Genomic DNA, 16,430 nt, shown 5'->3' with positions numbered 1-16,430 from the left:
TTGCATGCCGGCCCAATGAGGTTGAGACGGCCCCTCTCCCTCCCTCCCTGTGTGTCCCTTACCATGCCCATCACAAACGTCTGTAGGACTGTCTGTGTCTGCGCCCCCACCTTTGTTAAAGTGACTGTGTGCTCTGGTGCCAGGACTGTTTCTGTGTTTTAACGCTGTGCTGTTTTCTCTGCCCCTCCTCGTCAAGTTCTTGCCATGCATGAGAATGTCCTCAAGTGTCCCACTCCAGGCTGCACAGGGCGAGGGCATGTAAATAGCAACAGGAACTCACACCGCAGGTAAGATCACGCTCACCTGTCCCCCGGGGCGACCCCGAGGGCCCCGTGCATCCCCCAACACGGCCCCCCTCCGTCAGGGTGCAGACACTGCAGCCTGCAGCGCACAGGGGTCACACACTCAGGCCCCCATCTACAGGCAGGGTTTCCATTGTCTCATCCACCTTGTCGTGACGGGGGATCCATCCCTGGGAGCTGCTGTCTTCGTTGTGATGGAGCGATGACCATTTGCAACAATGGGGAAGAACACAGGATGGGCTCCCCACCTTCCCAGGGTTGGATTTAGAACGCAGGAAGGCTAGGGTCTGACCTAACCGACTGCCCCCAGAGTCTGCTGCTGCCTGTCACTGGTGTGGCTAGCAGTACACATGAGCAGGTGGCAAGAGTGTGTGGCAGGTCCGTGTGTGGCACTCCTCTCGGCCGTGGCTGATCCAGCACGCCCAGAGTCACTGATTGGCTCTGGACACGCCAGCTCTCTCCTCCTCGTTACTCTACCTGTGTGCTAAATTGAATTCGGTTCAGTCCAACACTGTTTTGCAGCGGCTAGAAGTGGTTCTGGGCAGGTCTCACCCTGCTTCAGCTTCCCGCACTCACAGACATGACTCGTACTTAGAGAAAGGTGCAGTGAGTGTCCCTCTGCCTGCTTTCCTGACTACCAAATTTGGTTACTTGTGCTAAATTTATAACGAAACAAATTGCAGCCCAGTCAGCCCCGCCCTCCCGGGAGTTTCTTGGGCTCACGCTGCGAAAGGGAGCAGCGTGGGTGGTAAGGTCGGGCTGCTCTCTGGGCTGCGTTTACATCACACACATTCACACAACCTGCTTGCACGTCTGCAGAGGGCGGCCACGTGGGCTGCACCGCGTGGGCATGTGTGTGGTCACACAGACAGCAGGCACCCCCGTCCCTGAAAGAGAAGCTCGAACACTAAAGAGCAGATCAGGTCTTGCCCATAAGTAGCTGGCTCTGAGACGGCCTCCGCAGTCCCTCAGCTCATCTGCTCTCTTCCCTATGTCCCCCTGGGGGAGGACCAGTTCGTCCTGCCATCAGCCGTGCTCACAGCCTCGGCCCAGACCTCCGTCCCTGCAGTCAGAGAGCCACGGTCTCAGACTCCGTAGACGCTACTGCCAAGCAGCCAGTCCCTCTTCTCCTGAGGTCCCCAGGACAGAGCCTGTGTGAGATGTGATGGGCTCATGTTCTCTTGGACATTGCGGAATTTGGCTACCTTTCGTTGGAAAGTATCCAGTGTTCTGTACATAGGGCATGGCCATCAGCACTGTCAGCTAGAGACAGGAGGGACATGCCAATTCCCCATTCCTGCCACCAAGAAAGCCGGGCCAGTTTGGGAAATTGCCCACCCCCCTGCTTGGAGTTCCTTGGGCTGCCAGTGGGGGGAGATGGGGGAGGTGGTAGCCGGGCCAGGGTGCTGCGGGGCGACCGGGGGAGACACTGACCCTCTCTGTGATTGCAGCCTCTCTGGATGCCCCATTGCCGCAGCGGAGAAGCTGGCAAAGGCCCAGGAGAAGCACCAGAGCTGCGACGTGTCTAAGTCCAACCAGGCCTCAGACCGCGTGCTCAGGTACCCAGCTCAAAGTGTGCCCCTTCCGTGAGCTCCAGCTGCAGGCAGCCCCACATGCCAGGTTTGGGACAGTGCAGGAGGCAATGGTCACGTCAGTGCCGGGGTGACGCAGAAGACCACTGTGCCTGGAGAGAGACCCAGGCCACCCTCACCCCCCAGCAGGGCTGTGAGACAGCGAGAGGCACCTGCACCTCCCTCGGTCTCACTGACCAGTTGCAGATTTTTAAATGAGGGATGTGGACGAAATTGTTTCTGGTTTTCTTTTCAATGCTTCCTGATTCTGTGAATGCTGACGGAAGGGAAGCTATGAATTCCTGAGGTGCCCAGAATTTATCTCAAGTTGGTTGGGAGGCCGTGACACCAGCTTGCAGGATGTTAGTGTTTGTGACGACATCAGGGTGACAATCATCTCCTGGGTGGGAGCCTTGGGCTGCCTCGTCCTCCTGTTCCCAGACACCCAGTGCAGGGGGTGACTGACTGACCTGCCACCTGACACCACCACTGGATAATAGGCCGGGAACGACCTCAGACATTGCCAGGTTCAACCCATCCTTTCCTTAAGTTTAGAAAAGAGGAGGAGAAAGAAACCCACCCCCACCACCCTCATGTCAGCTTCCGTGTCTGCATGTTCCCGTCAGGCGTTGTCATGTGAACAGTGCACCATCCTGTATACTCTGCCTTTTAGTTCCCAGCAGCCCAAAGCGTCTGCGCGAGATCCTGGCGGGCGTCACAGGGCTATGCGGCTCCCCAGGGTCGCCACTGCCGGCCCGACCCCGAAGTCGTGCCAATCTGGGTGCCAGCTGTTGCTATTAGAGAGAAAGACCAGCACACCCACTCACATGTTTACACAGTCACACACATACACATACTCACACACTCTCCTGTTAAATTGTTTTTTGGGACAGATCACTTGGACACAAACACCAGGTGCATGACGTGATCACCTTTTTGGTTTTATTGTATTATTTCACAGTTTACTGAAAGAGTTTCACCATAAAATGGCTTTTACCCCTCACTAGAAAAGTTAAAATCTTTACAGAAAATTAGAAATATTTAAATATTTAAGGCTAAGAAACACCATCTATGTTCCTGGCATTCAGGAAGAACCATCAGTCAGGTTTCATGTGTGCTCCAGGTGGTTCCATGTGTGGTGTCACCTAACGTCCCACAGGAAGTAAGACTGACAGCAGACGCACGACAAGGCCCCCATGGGCCAGCCCAGTCAGTTCACTGCAGCCACTGTCCGTGTGGAAGCCCCGAGCCCTGTCCAAATTCCCCTCCTCTGCAGCACCCTGCTTCACGCCAATCCTGCCCCCCTTCATCCTCATGGGTTCCTCCCCACAGAGACCTCTGCCCCCACCCCCCACTGGCCATATTACCTTCCACAGGCTTCAGGCTCCACCTCCCCAGCCCAGCCCATTTGGCCTTACTCACAAGACACGAACAGACTTACGATCTGACCCCAAGCCCCAGTCCCCTGCGATTCCCCAGAAGTCCATCTCACTTTTCCACTCGGTTGTTTCTTTTCCTGGAATGATCTTGCCCTTAATGGTGCTGCCCGTTGTGCCAGCAGGCATTGACCTCTCCACAAAACAGAACCAGACCTCACAACTGGGTCTGGCCTCCTTTCCCCAGGATCCCAACAGCACTTGGGCTCTTAAAATAGCATCACACAGCCTGACCAGGTGGTGGCGCAGTGGATAGAGTGTCGGACTGGGATGTGGAGGACTCAGGTTTGAGACCCCGAGGTCACCAGCTTGAGCACAGGCTCATCTGGTTTGAGCAAGGCTCACCAGCTTGAGCCCAAGATCTCTGGCTTGAACGTGGGATCACTCGCTCTGCTGTAGCCCCCCCACCCCCAGTCAAGGCACATATGAGAAATCAATCAATGAACAACTAAGGAACTGCAACGAAGAATTGATGTTTTTCATCTCCCTCCCTTCCTGTCTGTCTGTCTCTCTCTCTGACTCTCTCTCTGTCTCTGCCACAAAAGGAAAAAAGATAGCATTACACACTAATAATAACATCACAGTCCATGCGATCTTTGAGGCAAAGTGGAGAGCTTGTTCATTTACACAGACACCCCCCATATGATCTGGTAAATGCCTACGATAATAGACGTTCAGCTCATGACTGTCATTGATTGACAAGTAGATGAGTGAGTTTATGAAGTCCAAGCCAGTGCTTGGTGATTTGGCAAATAAAGGTGTTGGTGTGAGGGACATTGAGTGAAGGGTACAGCTTTTCTGTTTGTCTTAAATTATGAGATAGCTACCTGGACACACACAAACACACACACACACACACACACCAAAGTGGAATCTTAGTGTATCATAATTGATCCACTAATAATTTATTTCAAAATCTAGGAAAATAAGCTGACTTCTAAGTAAAAATATTGAAAGTGTACATGAATATTTGTCAAAATACATTACTGCCTATTCCATTTTCTTGTCCAGATGGATATATTTGTATCTAGTTTCACATTTGTATCTAGTTTCGTCTTGGTCTGTGTCCCTGTATCTCTTTCATTTCCTCTTATTTTTTAGGGGAAATATCTCTTTAGCGCCCTTCATTTTAGTGTAATTCTTCCATTCTCACACCTGCTTTCTTCCCTAAGACTCTGAAAAGAGAAAGCAAAGAGGGAAAGTTGCATGGCTATTTCTGTTGTGTATCACCACTGCGGACATTTAGGTAGTAGGTCATTTGGCATGAGCAATGACAGCACCCTTGGTCCTTCTCAGGAGAGTCGAGTTGCGGTTCTATGTGAGGGGCTGAGTCCTTCTCACCACTGGGAAATGAGACGCTCCAGCCCCAAAGCGCACCCTGCTCTCCTCCCTGCGGCCCCCACGGCCCCCGCGGCCACGAGGAAGCTGGCCACGAGGAAGCCGGCTGTCGACAGTCTCTTGTTTGCTTGCAGGCCGATGTGCTTTGTAAAGCAGCTCGAGATCCCGCACTACGGCTACAGAAACAGCGTCCCCACGACCACGCCGCGCTCCAACCTGGCCAAAGAGCTGGAGAAATATTCCAAGACCTCGTTTGAATACAACAATTACGACAGCCATCCTTACGGCAAGCGGGCCATAGCTCCCAAGGTGCAAACCAGGGACATATCCCCCAAAGGATATGATGGTAGGAGGTGCACACTCTTATACATGAGAGTCACGCTTGCCGTTGATAATGTTGTTGTTGTGTATATCCATTTCCTGCAGACCAGCTGAGCATGTGGTCACCTGCTGGGTACTGGAGGACAGCATGCCACCCCTGGGCTCTTTTGCTTAGAGCCAGAGGGTCCCAGGGGTGGGAGCAGGGACCTGCAGAGAGTGGACAGAGAGCCTGTGTTTTCATCTTTGCAAACGTTCTTGAATAGATGGCCCAATGCAGATAAGCCTGACAGCCAGTAGCCATGGCCCCTTGGCTGTTGTGAGAAGGCTAGCTCCCCCTGCCCCGTGTTCTGAACCCTGGTTGCACACTAGTGTCATCAGGGAGATTTAAAATTCCAGTGCTCAGGTGCACCCCACCTGTCAGACCAGAACCCCAGGTGTTTCCTGTACAGTGGCATTTTTTTTCTTTTCCAAGTTGAGAGGAGAGGAGATAGAAAGGCAGACTCCCTCATGTGCCCCAACTAGGGTTCCACCTGGCAACTGCCATCTGGGGTGGATGCTCTGCCCATCTGGGGCCATGCTTGCAATTGAGCTATTTTTAGTGCCTGAGGCAGAGGCTCCACAGAGCCATCCTCAGTGCCCAAACCAATCAACCCATGGCTGCGGGAGGGGAAGAAGGTGGGGAGGGGTGGGGAAGCAGATGATTGCTTCTCCTGTGTGCCCTGACTGTGACTCGAACCCAGGACATCCACAGGCTGAGAAGACTGCCTTCCTCTGATTCTACTTATTTATCTCACCACAATTCCACTTAAATTCTAGGGCATGTGAGCTTAGTTAGCAAATCTTACTGATTGGAATGTGGTTGCATAAATTTTGATGACTGGAAAGTCTTATCTGGGTGTTCACTAGCAGAGGCAAGGAGATAGGTCTTTAAAGATCTTCGAGCTCCTCTCTGAAACAAGATATTTAATTAAAATTAGAGCACACAAAGTGTTTATTTAAATTAAAGGCTTGGGGAGCTCTGAAACCTTTTTATAATTCAATATGGATAGCTACACCTTTTTTGAAGTGATGTTAGTCATTCTTTGCCTTAATAACAATTTTTACAGTGAATAGAATTTAATATTTCTTTAATGTGTCAAATGTTGATTATCCTTGCATGCATTCATTCTTAATGTATAGGAACAAAGATATAGGTGGGAAAAAAGGAAGTGGATTATGGTATAACAGAAAACAATTATTTTTTGTTTTGTTTATTCCGCAATATTAATTTTTGCCCACTTCAGGTTTTGTCATAATTCCATTTATTATGAATGAAGGAACACAAGAAACTGAACCCACAGAATGAAGGGTTCTGTTGATACCATTTCCCAGTTAGGGACATTTTGCAGTGATGCTATGAGCACTTGGGTCATTCGTTTTCACACACTGTTTGCTATGTGGCCTGATGTCCTTAGCCAGTCGTCATAGGGGGACTGTGGGTGAGGTCGTGACCAGGAGAGCACGTCTGGCGATGGCATTGCCCTTTAGTGGATTAGTGGTCAGACCCCTGGGCTCTGTTCTCAGCCTTTCCATGAGGACCTGTGTGGTGTTGACACATCAGCTTTCCCTTGTGCTGGCTTCCAGTGTGGAGTGGAGCTGGCTCAGGGCTGTTGAGTAGATCAGTGGATGACTCTAAGAGGTGGATGGGCATGTGTTAACTATTGGCATTAATTCTCACCTGCCCAGAGAAAGTATCTGTGGTCAGAAGCAGGCAGAGCCATGCTGTTCAGCTGACCCACAAAAAAACAAGAATATAGAACAAAAGGTCTTCAGGAAACTAAGGAAAAAGGAAGGACAGTCTTTTAGCACCAAACATTACTGAAAAGAAAATCGATGATCCATTTCTCTTCCACAAGATTCACCCGACAGATTTTTTAAACATCCAGGCAGGTGCCCGAGATGCTCTGGGTCAAGTCCTGACGGGGTGAGAGGAAGGGGCCATCCTGTTCTGGGCATCAGGCAGGGGACATCACAGGGGCTGTAGCCTGCAGTCACCTTCCAGAGTGTCCACCCCCCACCTGAGACTCGCTTCAGATGCACAAGGATTTCAGTCACTGCTCCTTAAAAAAGACAGTGAAATGAATTTATGGGGGTGGGCACAGTGCTTGGGAGCAAGGAACAGGCCATGGAGCTACAGGTGGGGTAGCAAAAGGGGACTTTTCCCCACTATCAGCATGTCACCCTGAGATCCCACCCATGAGGGCAGCACAGGCACACTGATGCAACCTCCTGCGTCCCTCCAGACATAGCTGTCCATCCGTCCATCCATCCATCATACATCCATCCACCCATCCATCCACCATATATCCATCATACATCCATCCATCCATCATACATCCATCCACCCATCCATCCATCCATCATACATACATCCACCCATCCATCCACCCACCCATCCATCCATACATCATACATCCATCCACCCATCCATCCACCCACCCACCCATCCATCCATCCATCATACATCCATCCATCCATCATACATCCATCCATCCTTCCATTATTCATCCATCCTTCCATTATCCACCCATCATCCATCCATCCATCATCCATCTATCTGTCCATCCATCTATCCATCCATCCATCCATCCATCCATTCATCCATCATCCATTTATCCATCCATCATCCATCCATCCATTCATCATCCCTCCATCCATCTATCATCCATCTATCCATCCATCCATCCATCCAGCACTCACCCACCCACCCATCTACACATCTATACATTCACTTTCTTTCTGCCTGGCTATCATGGGTCTATCTGTTCTTTCCCCCTTGATAACAAGCATCGAGGAAGAGAATGTGAATAAGTAGAAGACAGTGAGAGACATGCTCATGCGCAGGGAGGCGGGCCGTCCATTATGTCTGAGGAATGAGAGTGAGCTTTGTCCAGGCGGCAGGTCGAAAACATCGTGGTAAAGCTGGGCCGACTTACAAGAAGTCAGGCACCCGTAGGTTCCTGGGACATCAAGGAACTGGTGAGGCAGCACTTACAGTGCATGAGAGGAGGGATGGGACAGGGCCGGCTGTGGAGGTGGTGGGGACACAGACATGGGCACCGTGACAGAGAGGCATGAGGCAGAACAGAGGGTCCCCGAGCCTGGGTCTGGGCTGCCCTTTCGAGCCCCATGCAGCACAGCCCGTTTCCCTGGTGAGCTGAGATGGCTCTCCTAGTTTCAAATACTAGGGGGGCTGGGGGGGAGGGTAAAAGAAGAATAGTGTCTTATGACGTGAGAAGTTCCGTGAAGTGCACATTCCAGTGGTCACAAGCTAAGTCTCACTGACCCACCTGCCCTCACTCACCCCAGCCGCAGAGCTGATCAGTATGGCCTGAACTGCAGTCAGCGTCCCAGGCTGAAGCACCTGACCTTGTGTCTCTGGGCAGCATGTCCCCACTTCAGGGTTAGTTTGCATCCCTGAGTGCCCGGCCCCAAGCCGGCTCTCTCATGACCCTCTCTTTTGTCTCCCCAACTTCTCAGTTCTCTGACCTGAAAGCTTCCTGATCCTCCTTGAACTTCCTCGTCTGCCCCTCAAACTTGATGCCAATTGGGTGGGCCCTCCTCTCTGTCTTCTGTCCCCTCCCATCCATCTATGGAGGTGCCTCAGGGGCGGCCCTCCCTCCCTCCTGTCCCATCCTGCTAGTCCTCTGTGGCTGGGCCTCCTACCCTCCCCACTGCCCCCGCCCCAGGAGGATGCCCTCCCATTGCCCGGCCAGATCCTCACCCACAGTCGGCATGCTTCCACAGCGTCTCCCTCAGGTGGCTGCAACCCCCAGCCTGCAGCCAGCGCCATCCCGGCAGCTGAGTGCACGTGGGGCTCGTGCAGCACATGACAGCTGTGTCTTCCCGCTGGACTAGAAGCTGCTGTGGGCGGGAGGCTTGGAGTCCAGTCCACACCTGCGGCACCGGACAGGGCAGACCAACAGGGAAGGGGGAAAGCCCAGACCCTTCTTGTGTCTGACACGTCAAACCCGTGAGGGAATGACTGGCACACGGATGTGACTGAACAGAGTGGTGTCGCAAGAAGCCCTGTCCCCTTTGGCACTGTGTGTGCACCACCGGGTCTGCTGATGAAGATGCGCGTGAGCCTCCGTGCAGACCCACACACCGTGCAACCCGTTTGGCAGCAGAGGCCTGAACCCAGTTAGCCCTGCAGCTGCCGGGTCCCCCCTGGTGAGATAGGTCCCCAGGAGGCATATTTCTTTACTCTATTCCTTTTTGTCTGGTTTTCATGGGAATTCGAAATACAAGAACACACCTATCTATTCCCTACAAGAAAATTCTTATTCAGAAAGGAGACGTGTTTAGCGAGACTCTGACCAGCAGAGCAGGTTGGCAGGAAGGTCTGGGATGGAAGGTGTTTCGCTTTGTTATTGCCTCACTTGGTTTATCATTATGACTTTCGTGTGGCTTCTCTCTCTCTCCCATGAGAGTGGCTGGCGGCCAGAGCAGGCGCCACTTGGTGTGGTGTGGGCTGGCACGCTGCTGCTGTCGTCCTGTGGAGTGTGGCCCTCAGGGTGACAGCGGTCCTGTTTCTTGCAATTCCAGGGACATACTGGCACCTGGAAGGCTGTTGACAGGTTCCAGTCTGCTGATTGACTAGAAACAAGATGACTGAAAATAGCTTTGTAGCCAAAAGACCCAGGGCATCTAGTCGTGGATCAGGGGCTCCCCTTTGCCGAGGTGGGCACTCTCTCAGTGGGGAGGCGGGCCAGAGCCCAGCTGAGCCAGGGTGCCCACCCTCCCTGCACCCAGCGGCCTGCGACACCCCCACCCCCACCCCCACTCCCGTGTCAGCACAGGTGGTCAGAGGTGACTGGCACCAGGTTTGATAAATGTTTTACAGATAATTGTCGGACCAAAGGTTCTTCATCCCCTGAGAGGCTAGACTGTAGAAACTCGTGTTTTCATTTGAACAAAACAAAATGAGAGTCAGTGACACTAAGTGAAAAGACACACATGGAAGGAATGCCTCCCTGTCACTCCTCCTGGGCAAGGAGCACACACTGCGTTCAGGGGCGGCCCCAGGCAGTCTCTGACTTCAGTGCTGGATGAGGTGGAGACCTTTGACCAGAGCTGGCTGTGATTGTGGTGTAGACACTGCTGTCCTACTTGCTTTTAGGAATTAAAATTCACTTATTTCTAAACAAAACTGCTGTTTTTCTTATGTATATGGACCACATTGTTTCCTGAGCCAGAGGCTAGCCCAGGCCTGGCCAACAGTTTTGCCCCCAGGCCAGATTAGAAAGAAAACTTTTTTCATGGGCTAGACAAAATATTAAAATTAAAAAATGTTAAATACAAAAATGATTCATTTAAGTAAACAAAATTTTATTATATAATTTGTTTATGAATAAATGTGAGTGAAAAAAATTTTAATATACAATATTATTTTAATAAAAATATAATTACATACCATATAAATATCCAAACTATCGCAATCAATCAAAACAATATTTAATTAATAGAATGAGCTTGAAGGGGTTATATCGCAAATAAAACAATTATTTTGTTTACAAACAGCCTGGACACGTTTTCAGTTATCAACTGCAGCAATTGTCTATGCTGCAAAGCCACTTGATTCAGCACACTTGACCACAAAAGTAAGGAATTGTTTGACCTTGGATGCACACTGGCAAACTCTGCCTAAAAGAATGTGGGTTTCACATCGCCGCTAAACGTCAAACAGTTCATATCAAGTACAGATGAGTACAAAAGTTGTAAATCTTTATAATGGAATTTTTTAAAAAAATAAACAAGTATCGCAAATCCATTCAACCAATTATTGGAAGTTAACTCTAAATTAGTCACACGTGGAATTCTTTTCTGCGTATCACTATCTTCTTAAATATCTCAATTTCCACTTCCGCTTCTGAGTAGCTGAGATTTTTAAAGTACTGGAGAATATTAAAAATTTAATCGCTGGCCACATAAACTCATTACGCGGGCAGCCTGCGGGCCGTATGTTGGCCATGCCTGGGCTAGATCTTCCTAGGGGAGAAAAACCCTTATAGGTATTACTTTATTTCTCCAGAATTTTTGTAACAAATGTGAAGTGATGTAACAACATACTTGCATTCACACGCAGTGTCTCGGGCTGCGAGGATCAGTGCTGTGTCAACGTGGCTTGTGGCTGGCCCCTGGGCGGCCCCCTGATGGATGGTCTCGGCGGGGTGCCTCTCCTGCCCTATGTGTGCTGCTGGGATGAGGCACATTCTCAGAGGACTGAGGGAGGAAGGCCACATGGCCGGATGCACCCAGGGTGTGTTGACAGGCTCTCATGCCCCTCTCCCTGAGACAGGCAGAGGGAAGTCACTTGTGCTTGGTGGGCTTGCATGTGGGACTGGCCCTCTAGCCCACACAAGGGGACCCTGGTTCTGAAGGTGAGCTGCTTGTGCCGTGGCCTTGTGCTTCTGTCAGGGGCTGTGATGAGGTTGGGTGGCTGCCCACATTGCTGCATAGCTGGGTGGGAACAACGTCAGGTAGGTGTGGGCTTCAGCGCAGAGTGGAACATTCCCGGTAACAAACGCTTGATTCTTCCTCCACTTGTCTGTGAACAAGGGCTCTGGGGCAGGGTCTCAGCGCTGCTCAGGACTGGCAGCTGGGTGTGCGGGCGGGGGGGAGGGCATCCTCTCATTCCATTGTGTCTGCTTCCTCCCCCGGTGCTCCTATGGGGGTGCGCACATCCCAGACCCACTGGTGACAGTGTGGGGACAACTGAGAGCAGGGTCAGACTGCAGGTTCCCTGCCTGCTGTCAGCACGGACAGCTGTGGTTCCCACCACAACTGTGCCAACGGGGTGGCCCTCTGGGCCCAGGCAGCCACAGCATAGCTGGAACCCCGACATGCACCCCATCACATCCCACTGTCCCCCACACCAATGGATCCCAGCAGGGAATCCATGGACATGTTTCATAGAGAAGGTGTGAGAGACGGGTGCTTCGTAGCAGAGCAGCTCTCTGGTGGAGGCTTGGACACCAGAGAGATGTTTCCTGGGGTCCACTGGCACCCTACAGGTCCACCTTTGAGTGACCCTCACTCCCAGGACTCGGGGCAAGAGTAATGACCCCTGTGACTTCAAGGACCCTGCAGTGACCATGGCCCCATCCTCATAAGTCATCAGACGGTTTCCATCCCCATGTAAAGTAGGTTTCGCGGCTCTCACAGGCCACACTTGTTCATAGGCGCCTGTCTGGCTGGTAGTGAGCTGGCTGTTCAGAAAGGAATCTTGTAATCCAGTGCTTTTCAACTGTCAGTGCACAGACAGGTCCACCAGAAATTTCCTGTGGTCCCTGAAAGAGTTAACCACCCTGATGTTGTACTTGGATTACAGATACGTGGATTACAGACCAAATGATCTTAGTCAGATTTGGGCATGCTCAGAGAGTGGTTTCTGCCTTAGCAGTTCCTGAAATAATTGTTTTCCCTGGACCCCGAGTGTAAAAGGGTTGAAAACCACTGTGACACTGTGTGCTGGAGATGGGTAACCATCTGCAGAGAGGGCAAGCTGTGTGTCCCAGAGCCGCCAGTCTGCTGTGCGTGCTGATCTCGGGCTCAGCTGAGCGCACAGGATGTGGTCACCCCTTCGGCCATCACCCTTCACCCGCGTGGCTCCCTGTTAGAATGGCAGGAGAAGACTTTTCTTGAGGAAAAGGGGTGTTTCAGTTATGTTGTCTGGTCTGCACGTCCAGCATGAATGCCACCTCCCAAAGCGTAGGTCCTGCAGACCTACAGGCAGCCCGGGGCCTGTGCAATGTCACCCTCATGGAGAACCGCGAGCCCCTGTGGCCACCGCAGCCCCTCTGGTGGCAGGAAGTGGCCAGTTGTTTGCGGGCTGAGGGGTCTGTGGGTCCCCATCACCCAGAGAGCTGATGAGCAGCCCTACCAGGGCAGCCAACCCTGGCCTTAGCCAGGCTATGCTGCTGTCACCGCTGGCTATGCTCTGAGCAGGTGTGGGCCACGTACCCGCCCTCGCGCCTGTGGGACCATCCCCCACGGTCCCAGCTCTGCCCCACGGCCGTGTGCATGCTGTCCAGGAGGTGGGCCAGTGGCCTTCTCCTTCATACAATGTGTGTCTACGCGCAGGGCTGGCGGGCGGCGCGGGTGGCAGGGCACCTGGCCTGGCGGGGACCCGAGTCACCCCGCCCGTGTCTCCCCAGCAAAGCGGTACTGCAAGGACGCCAGCCCCAGCAGCAGCGCAGCCAGCAGCTACGCACCCAGCAGCAGCAGTCACCTGAGCTGTGGCGGTGGCGGCAGCAGCGCCAGCAGCACCTGCAGCAAGAGCAGCTTCGACTACACGCACGACATGGAGGCCGCCCACATGGCGGCCACTGCCATCCTCAACCTGTCCACGCGCTGCCGCGAGATGCCGCAGAACCTGTCCACCAAGCCGCAGGACCTGTGCACTACGCGGGTACGCCCCAGCTGGGCTGGGGAGGCAGGGCCCACGCCCCAAGGTCGCACTGGCCACCTCGGGACACAGAGCAGCAGCGGCGCAGACGCCACTGTCTGGCTGAGCATCGTCCTAGGCACAGGATGCGCAGCCCTGCTGAGAGCACAGGGTCAAGAGTGGACAGGTCTCGGAGATCGCTGGTGCCCATGCCTGACTGTTCTCTCTAGGGTCCACTCACATGTCTGCAAACAAAGGGCCCCAGAGGCCTAAAGAAGTGACAGGCCTTGAACGTTAAGCACAAGGGAGGTTGTCAAAGGAAAGGCAGGACCCCTCACCATGCTCCCAGGTCACCGAGAGCTAGGGAACAAAGACCATGTAAATCTGGTTTCTCCAGGGACTGCCCTGCCATGCAGGGACAGCCGCCTGGTCAGCTCAGGGACATAGGTCTGTGTGGCAGCCCCTCATGTTGCTTCTCTCGTCCGCGGCCCAGAGCAGGTGAGCTGGCTAGGCGGCAGTGCGGCGTGTTCTCAGGGGACAGGTACGCAAGCAGGCAGGTGTCGCTTCCTGTCCAGAACACAAAGGGTGTCTATCTGTTACCTAGAGCTGCTGGCTGCACACCACGGCCTCTTGTTTGACAGCCGCTGGTATAAATAAGGGTAATTTGTATGAAGGGAGAAAGGTCAGTAATTTCATGTTCTGCAAATGCATTTTTTCTATTAATATTTTTATCCCTAGATTTTGGGGAAGGATCAGGGGCATGCAGTTTCCATGGTTACCAGGGCTGCTAAATGTGAGGTCACCAGGGAAGAAGTTCTGTAGTGAGAAAAAGAGATGACCGTGACCCCTTCCAGTATTTTTTTTTTTTGGTTTTTGTTTGTTTGTTTTACTTTATTAAAATTAAACTAAGACTAGGAGAATTAAATTCAACATTAGGAAGGCTAAATTAGTGTGAAGGCTTGAAATTTGCAGTGTACTCTGACAGAAACAGTTGAGGCAGAATAATACTCTATAATTTATCAAGGCAACAGCCCGAAGGATCGGGTTTTTATTCCGAGCGTCTTCCCTCTGCTGTTACATCCGAGCAACGAGCCGCCAGATGTCTGCGTCAGCGGCAGCGCGCTTGCCGTCTCTGAATCCCATTCTGGGCAGCTCCCAGGATTGCCTGCAGTCTGATTTTTCTTCCTCTCTCCTTCTCCTGACCTTCCTTCTCTCCTTCCTTTTAAGAGGCTAGCTCTGAAGAATTCTTGATCTGTTTCAAAGCATCTTAAAAAAAAAAAAAAAAAGAAAGAAAAGAAGCCTCACCCTAAACCTTCGGTGTTTTTAATCCAGTTGACTGCACTGCAGGTTTGCTGAACCTGGAGTAGGTCAGATCATGATCACAGCCACAGAGGTGCTCTGAACTGTGGGCGCATGGCTTCCTTCCCCCCTTAAAATAGAAAATCCCTTCCTCACAGCATTCTGGATTAGAAAGTGAATTCTCCATTCTTCTCCCTCCCTCCAATTATCTGTGCCCTTCCTCTCCAAGACCTGGCATATTTAGCATCGGTGAAACCAGGGCGAATGTTTAAGTATATGTCCATTTTCAGGCTTTATCATTGTAAGGATAAATATGCATTCTGTACACATACACATTAGACTTCTGGTCTCTTCATAGGTGTCTGAAGTGGGGTGGAGTGGAAAGGAGGCCCGTGTTCGGTTTCCTTCTGGCCGGGCTTGTTTCCAGAAGCAGAGATGTGCTGGGGGGAGGAAGATGCCGATAGAAGATAGGTGTGATCGGCAGGTGGTAGACAGGGACAGGTAGGTAAGTGATGGACAGAGGCACAGCTGGCAGAGAGGACAGAGAGGCAGCTGCGTAGGTAGGTGGTAGATGGATGGGTACACGATGGAGAGAGCCATGGAGAGGTGGGTGCAGGCATGCGTGCCCCTGCGGAGCCTGAGGAGGCAGGGATGGAGGGCGGGCCCCCTCTGCTCACACGCCTGGGGCTCACCTCCGTGGAATGGGTTGAGGGGCTTCTCGTGAGAGTTCTGTGCAGGCTGGAGGTGGGCGGCGGCGCAGTCACCTGTGCTCCCTCCGACAGAACCCTGACATGGAGGTGGACGAGAACGGCACCCTGGACCTGAGCATGAACAAGCAGCGGCCGCGGGAGGGGTGCTGCCCCATCCTGACGCCACTGGAGCCCATGTCCCCGCAGCAGCAGGCAGTGATGAGCAGCCGCTGCTTCCAGCTCAGCGAGGGGGACTGCTGGGACTTGCCCGTGGACTACACCAAGATGAAGCCCCGGCGGGTAGACGAGGACGAGTCCAAAGAGATTACCGTAGGTCTTTTTCCGTGAGCCCCCTTGATCTCCTCAGAGCTGACAGCTGGCATCCTTGGGGACAAAGGGCCACTGGCTCCCACCTCAGCAGAAAACATCTTTTCTCTTTAACTATGACCTTTAGTTAGTGAGGCTATAGAACAACGCGTATCTTGTTGACTCAGAAAAGATTTGTGACTAACACTGATTTAGTGAAACAAGCCATCAACTCTTTTGTCTGGAAGAATTTCATATTCCAGACAAGTGTGTTTTCCTACAAACTCTTTCTGTAAGGACACGGAGGAGCAGCATGCCAGTCCGTTTTTCTGGGGCGCACAGTGCTACTGTGCAGGCTTCACTTGCAAGCAGAGATGCCTGAGTCGCGCCATGGCGTTGGCGTGGCTACCTCCATGCCAGCGCAGCTCTGAAGCCAGTGACCGTGTCTGTCCTCTGAGAACCCTGAACTGTTCCGAGTGTGCTCCTGCCTCGAGTGGGGCCACTGAGCAGTCTCCCGAGTCTATATTGAATGCAGTGTTGCCAAAACACCTGTGTGGGGACACATCTTTAAAGTAGTTACAATTTTCAAGTGCAGGCTATTAAAGTAGTGATCACATTCTTGACCCTAGTGGTCGGCAAACTGAGATTTGCGAGCCACATGCAGCTCTTTGACCCCTTGAGTATGGCTCTTCCACAAAATACCATGTGCAGGTGCAAAGACCAGTTTAGGAGTACCCTAA

General features: G+C 52.3%; 1 protein-coding gene across 8 annotated transcripts in view; it reads left to right on the top strand.

Annotated features, from left to right (window-relative positions):
- MYT1L (myelin transcription factor 1 like) overlaps window positions 1-16,430 on the top strand; it is a 364,482-nt gene that overhangs the window by 294,735 nt on the left and 53,317 nt on the right. For all 8 annotated transcript variants that reach the window (XM_066385811.1, XM_066385810.1, XM_066385808.1 and 5 more), the window contains 5 exons: window positions 197-287; window positions 1,754-1,861; window positions 4,782-4,993; window positions 13,167-13,420; window positions 15,478-15,714. In XM_066385811.1, the coding sequence (XP_066241908.1) occupies window positions 197-287; window positions 1,754-1,861; window positions 4,782-4,993; window positions 13,167-13,420; window positions 15,478-15,714 (902 nt within the window). The remainder of the gene's footprint in view (window positions 1-196; window positions 288-1,753; window positions 1,862-4,781; window positions 4,994-13,166; window positions 13,421-15,477; window positions 15,715-16,430) is intronic.

This window comes from Saccopteryx leptura, chromosome 5 (assembly GCF_036850995.1).
Source record: "Saccopteryx leptura isolate mSacLep1 chromosome 5, mSacLep1_pri_phased_curated, whole genome shotgun sequence".
NCBI lineage: Eukaryota > Metazoa > Chordata > Mammalia > Chiroptera > Emballonuridae > Saccopteryx > Saccopteryx leptura.
Note: the sequence above shows the minus strand (reverse complement) of the source record. Positions and strands in the feature narration are given on the sequence as shown.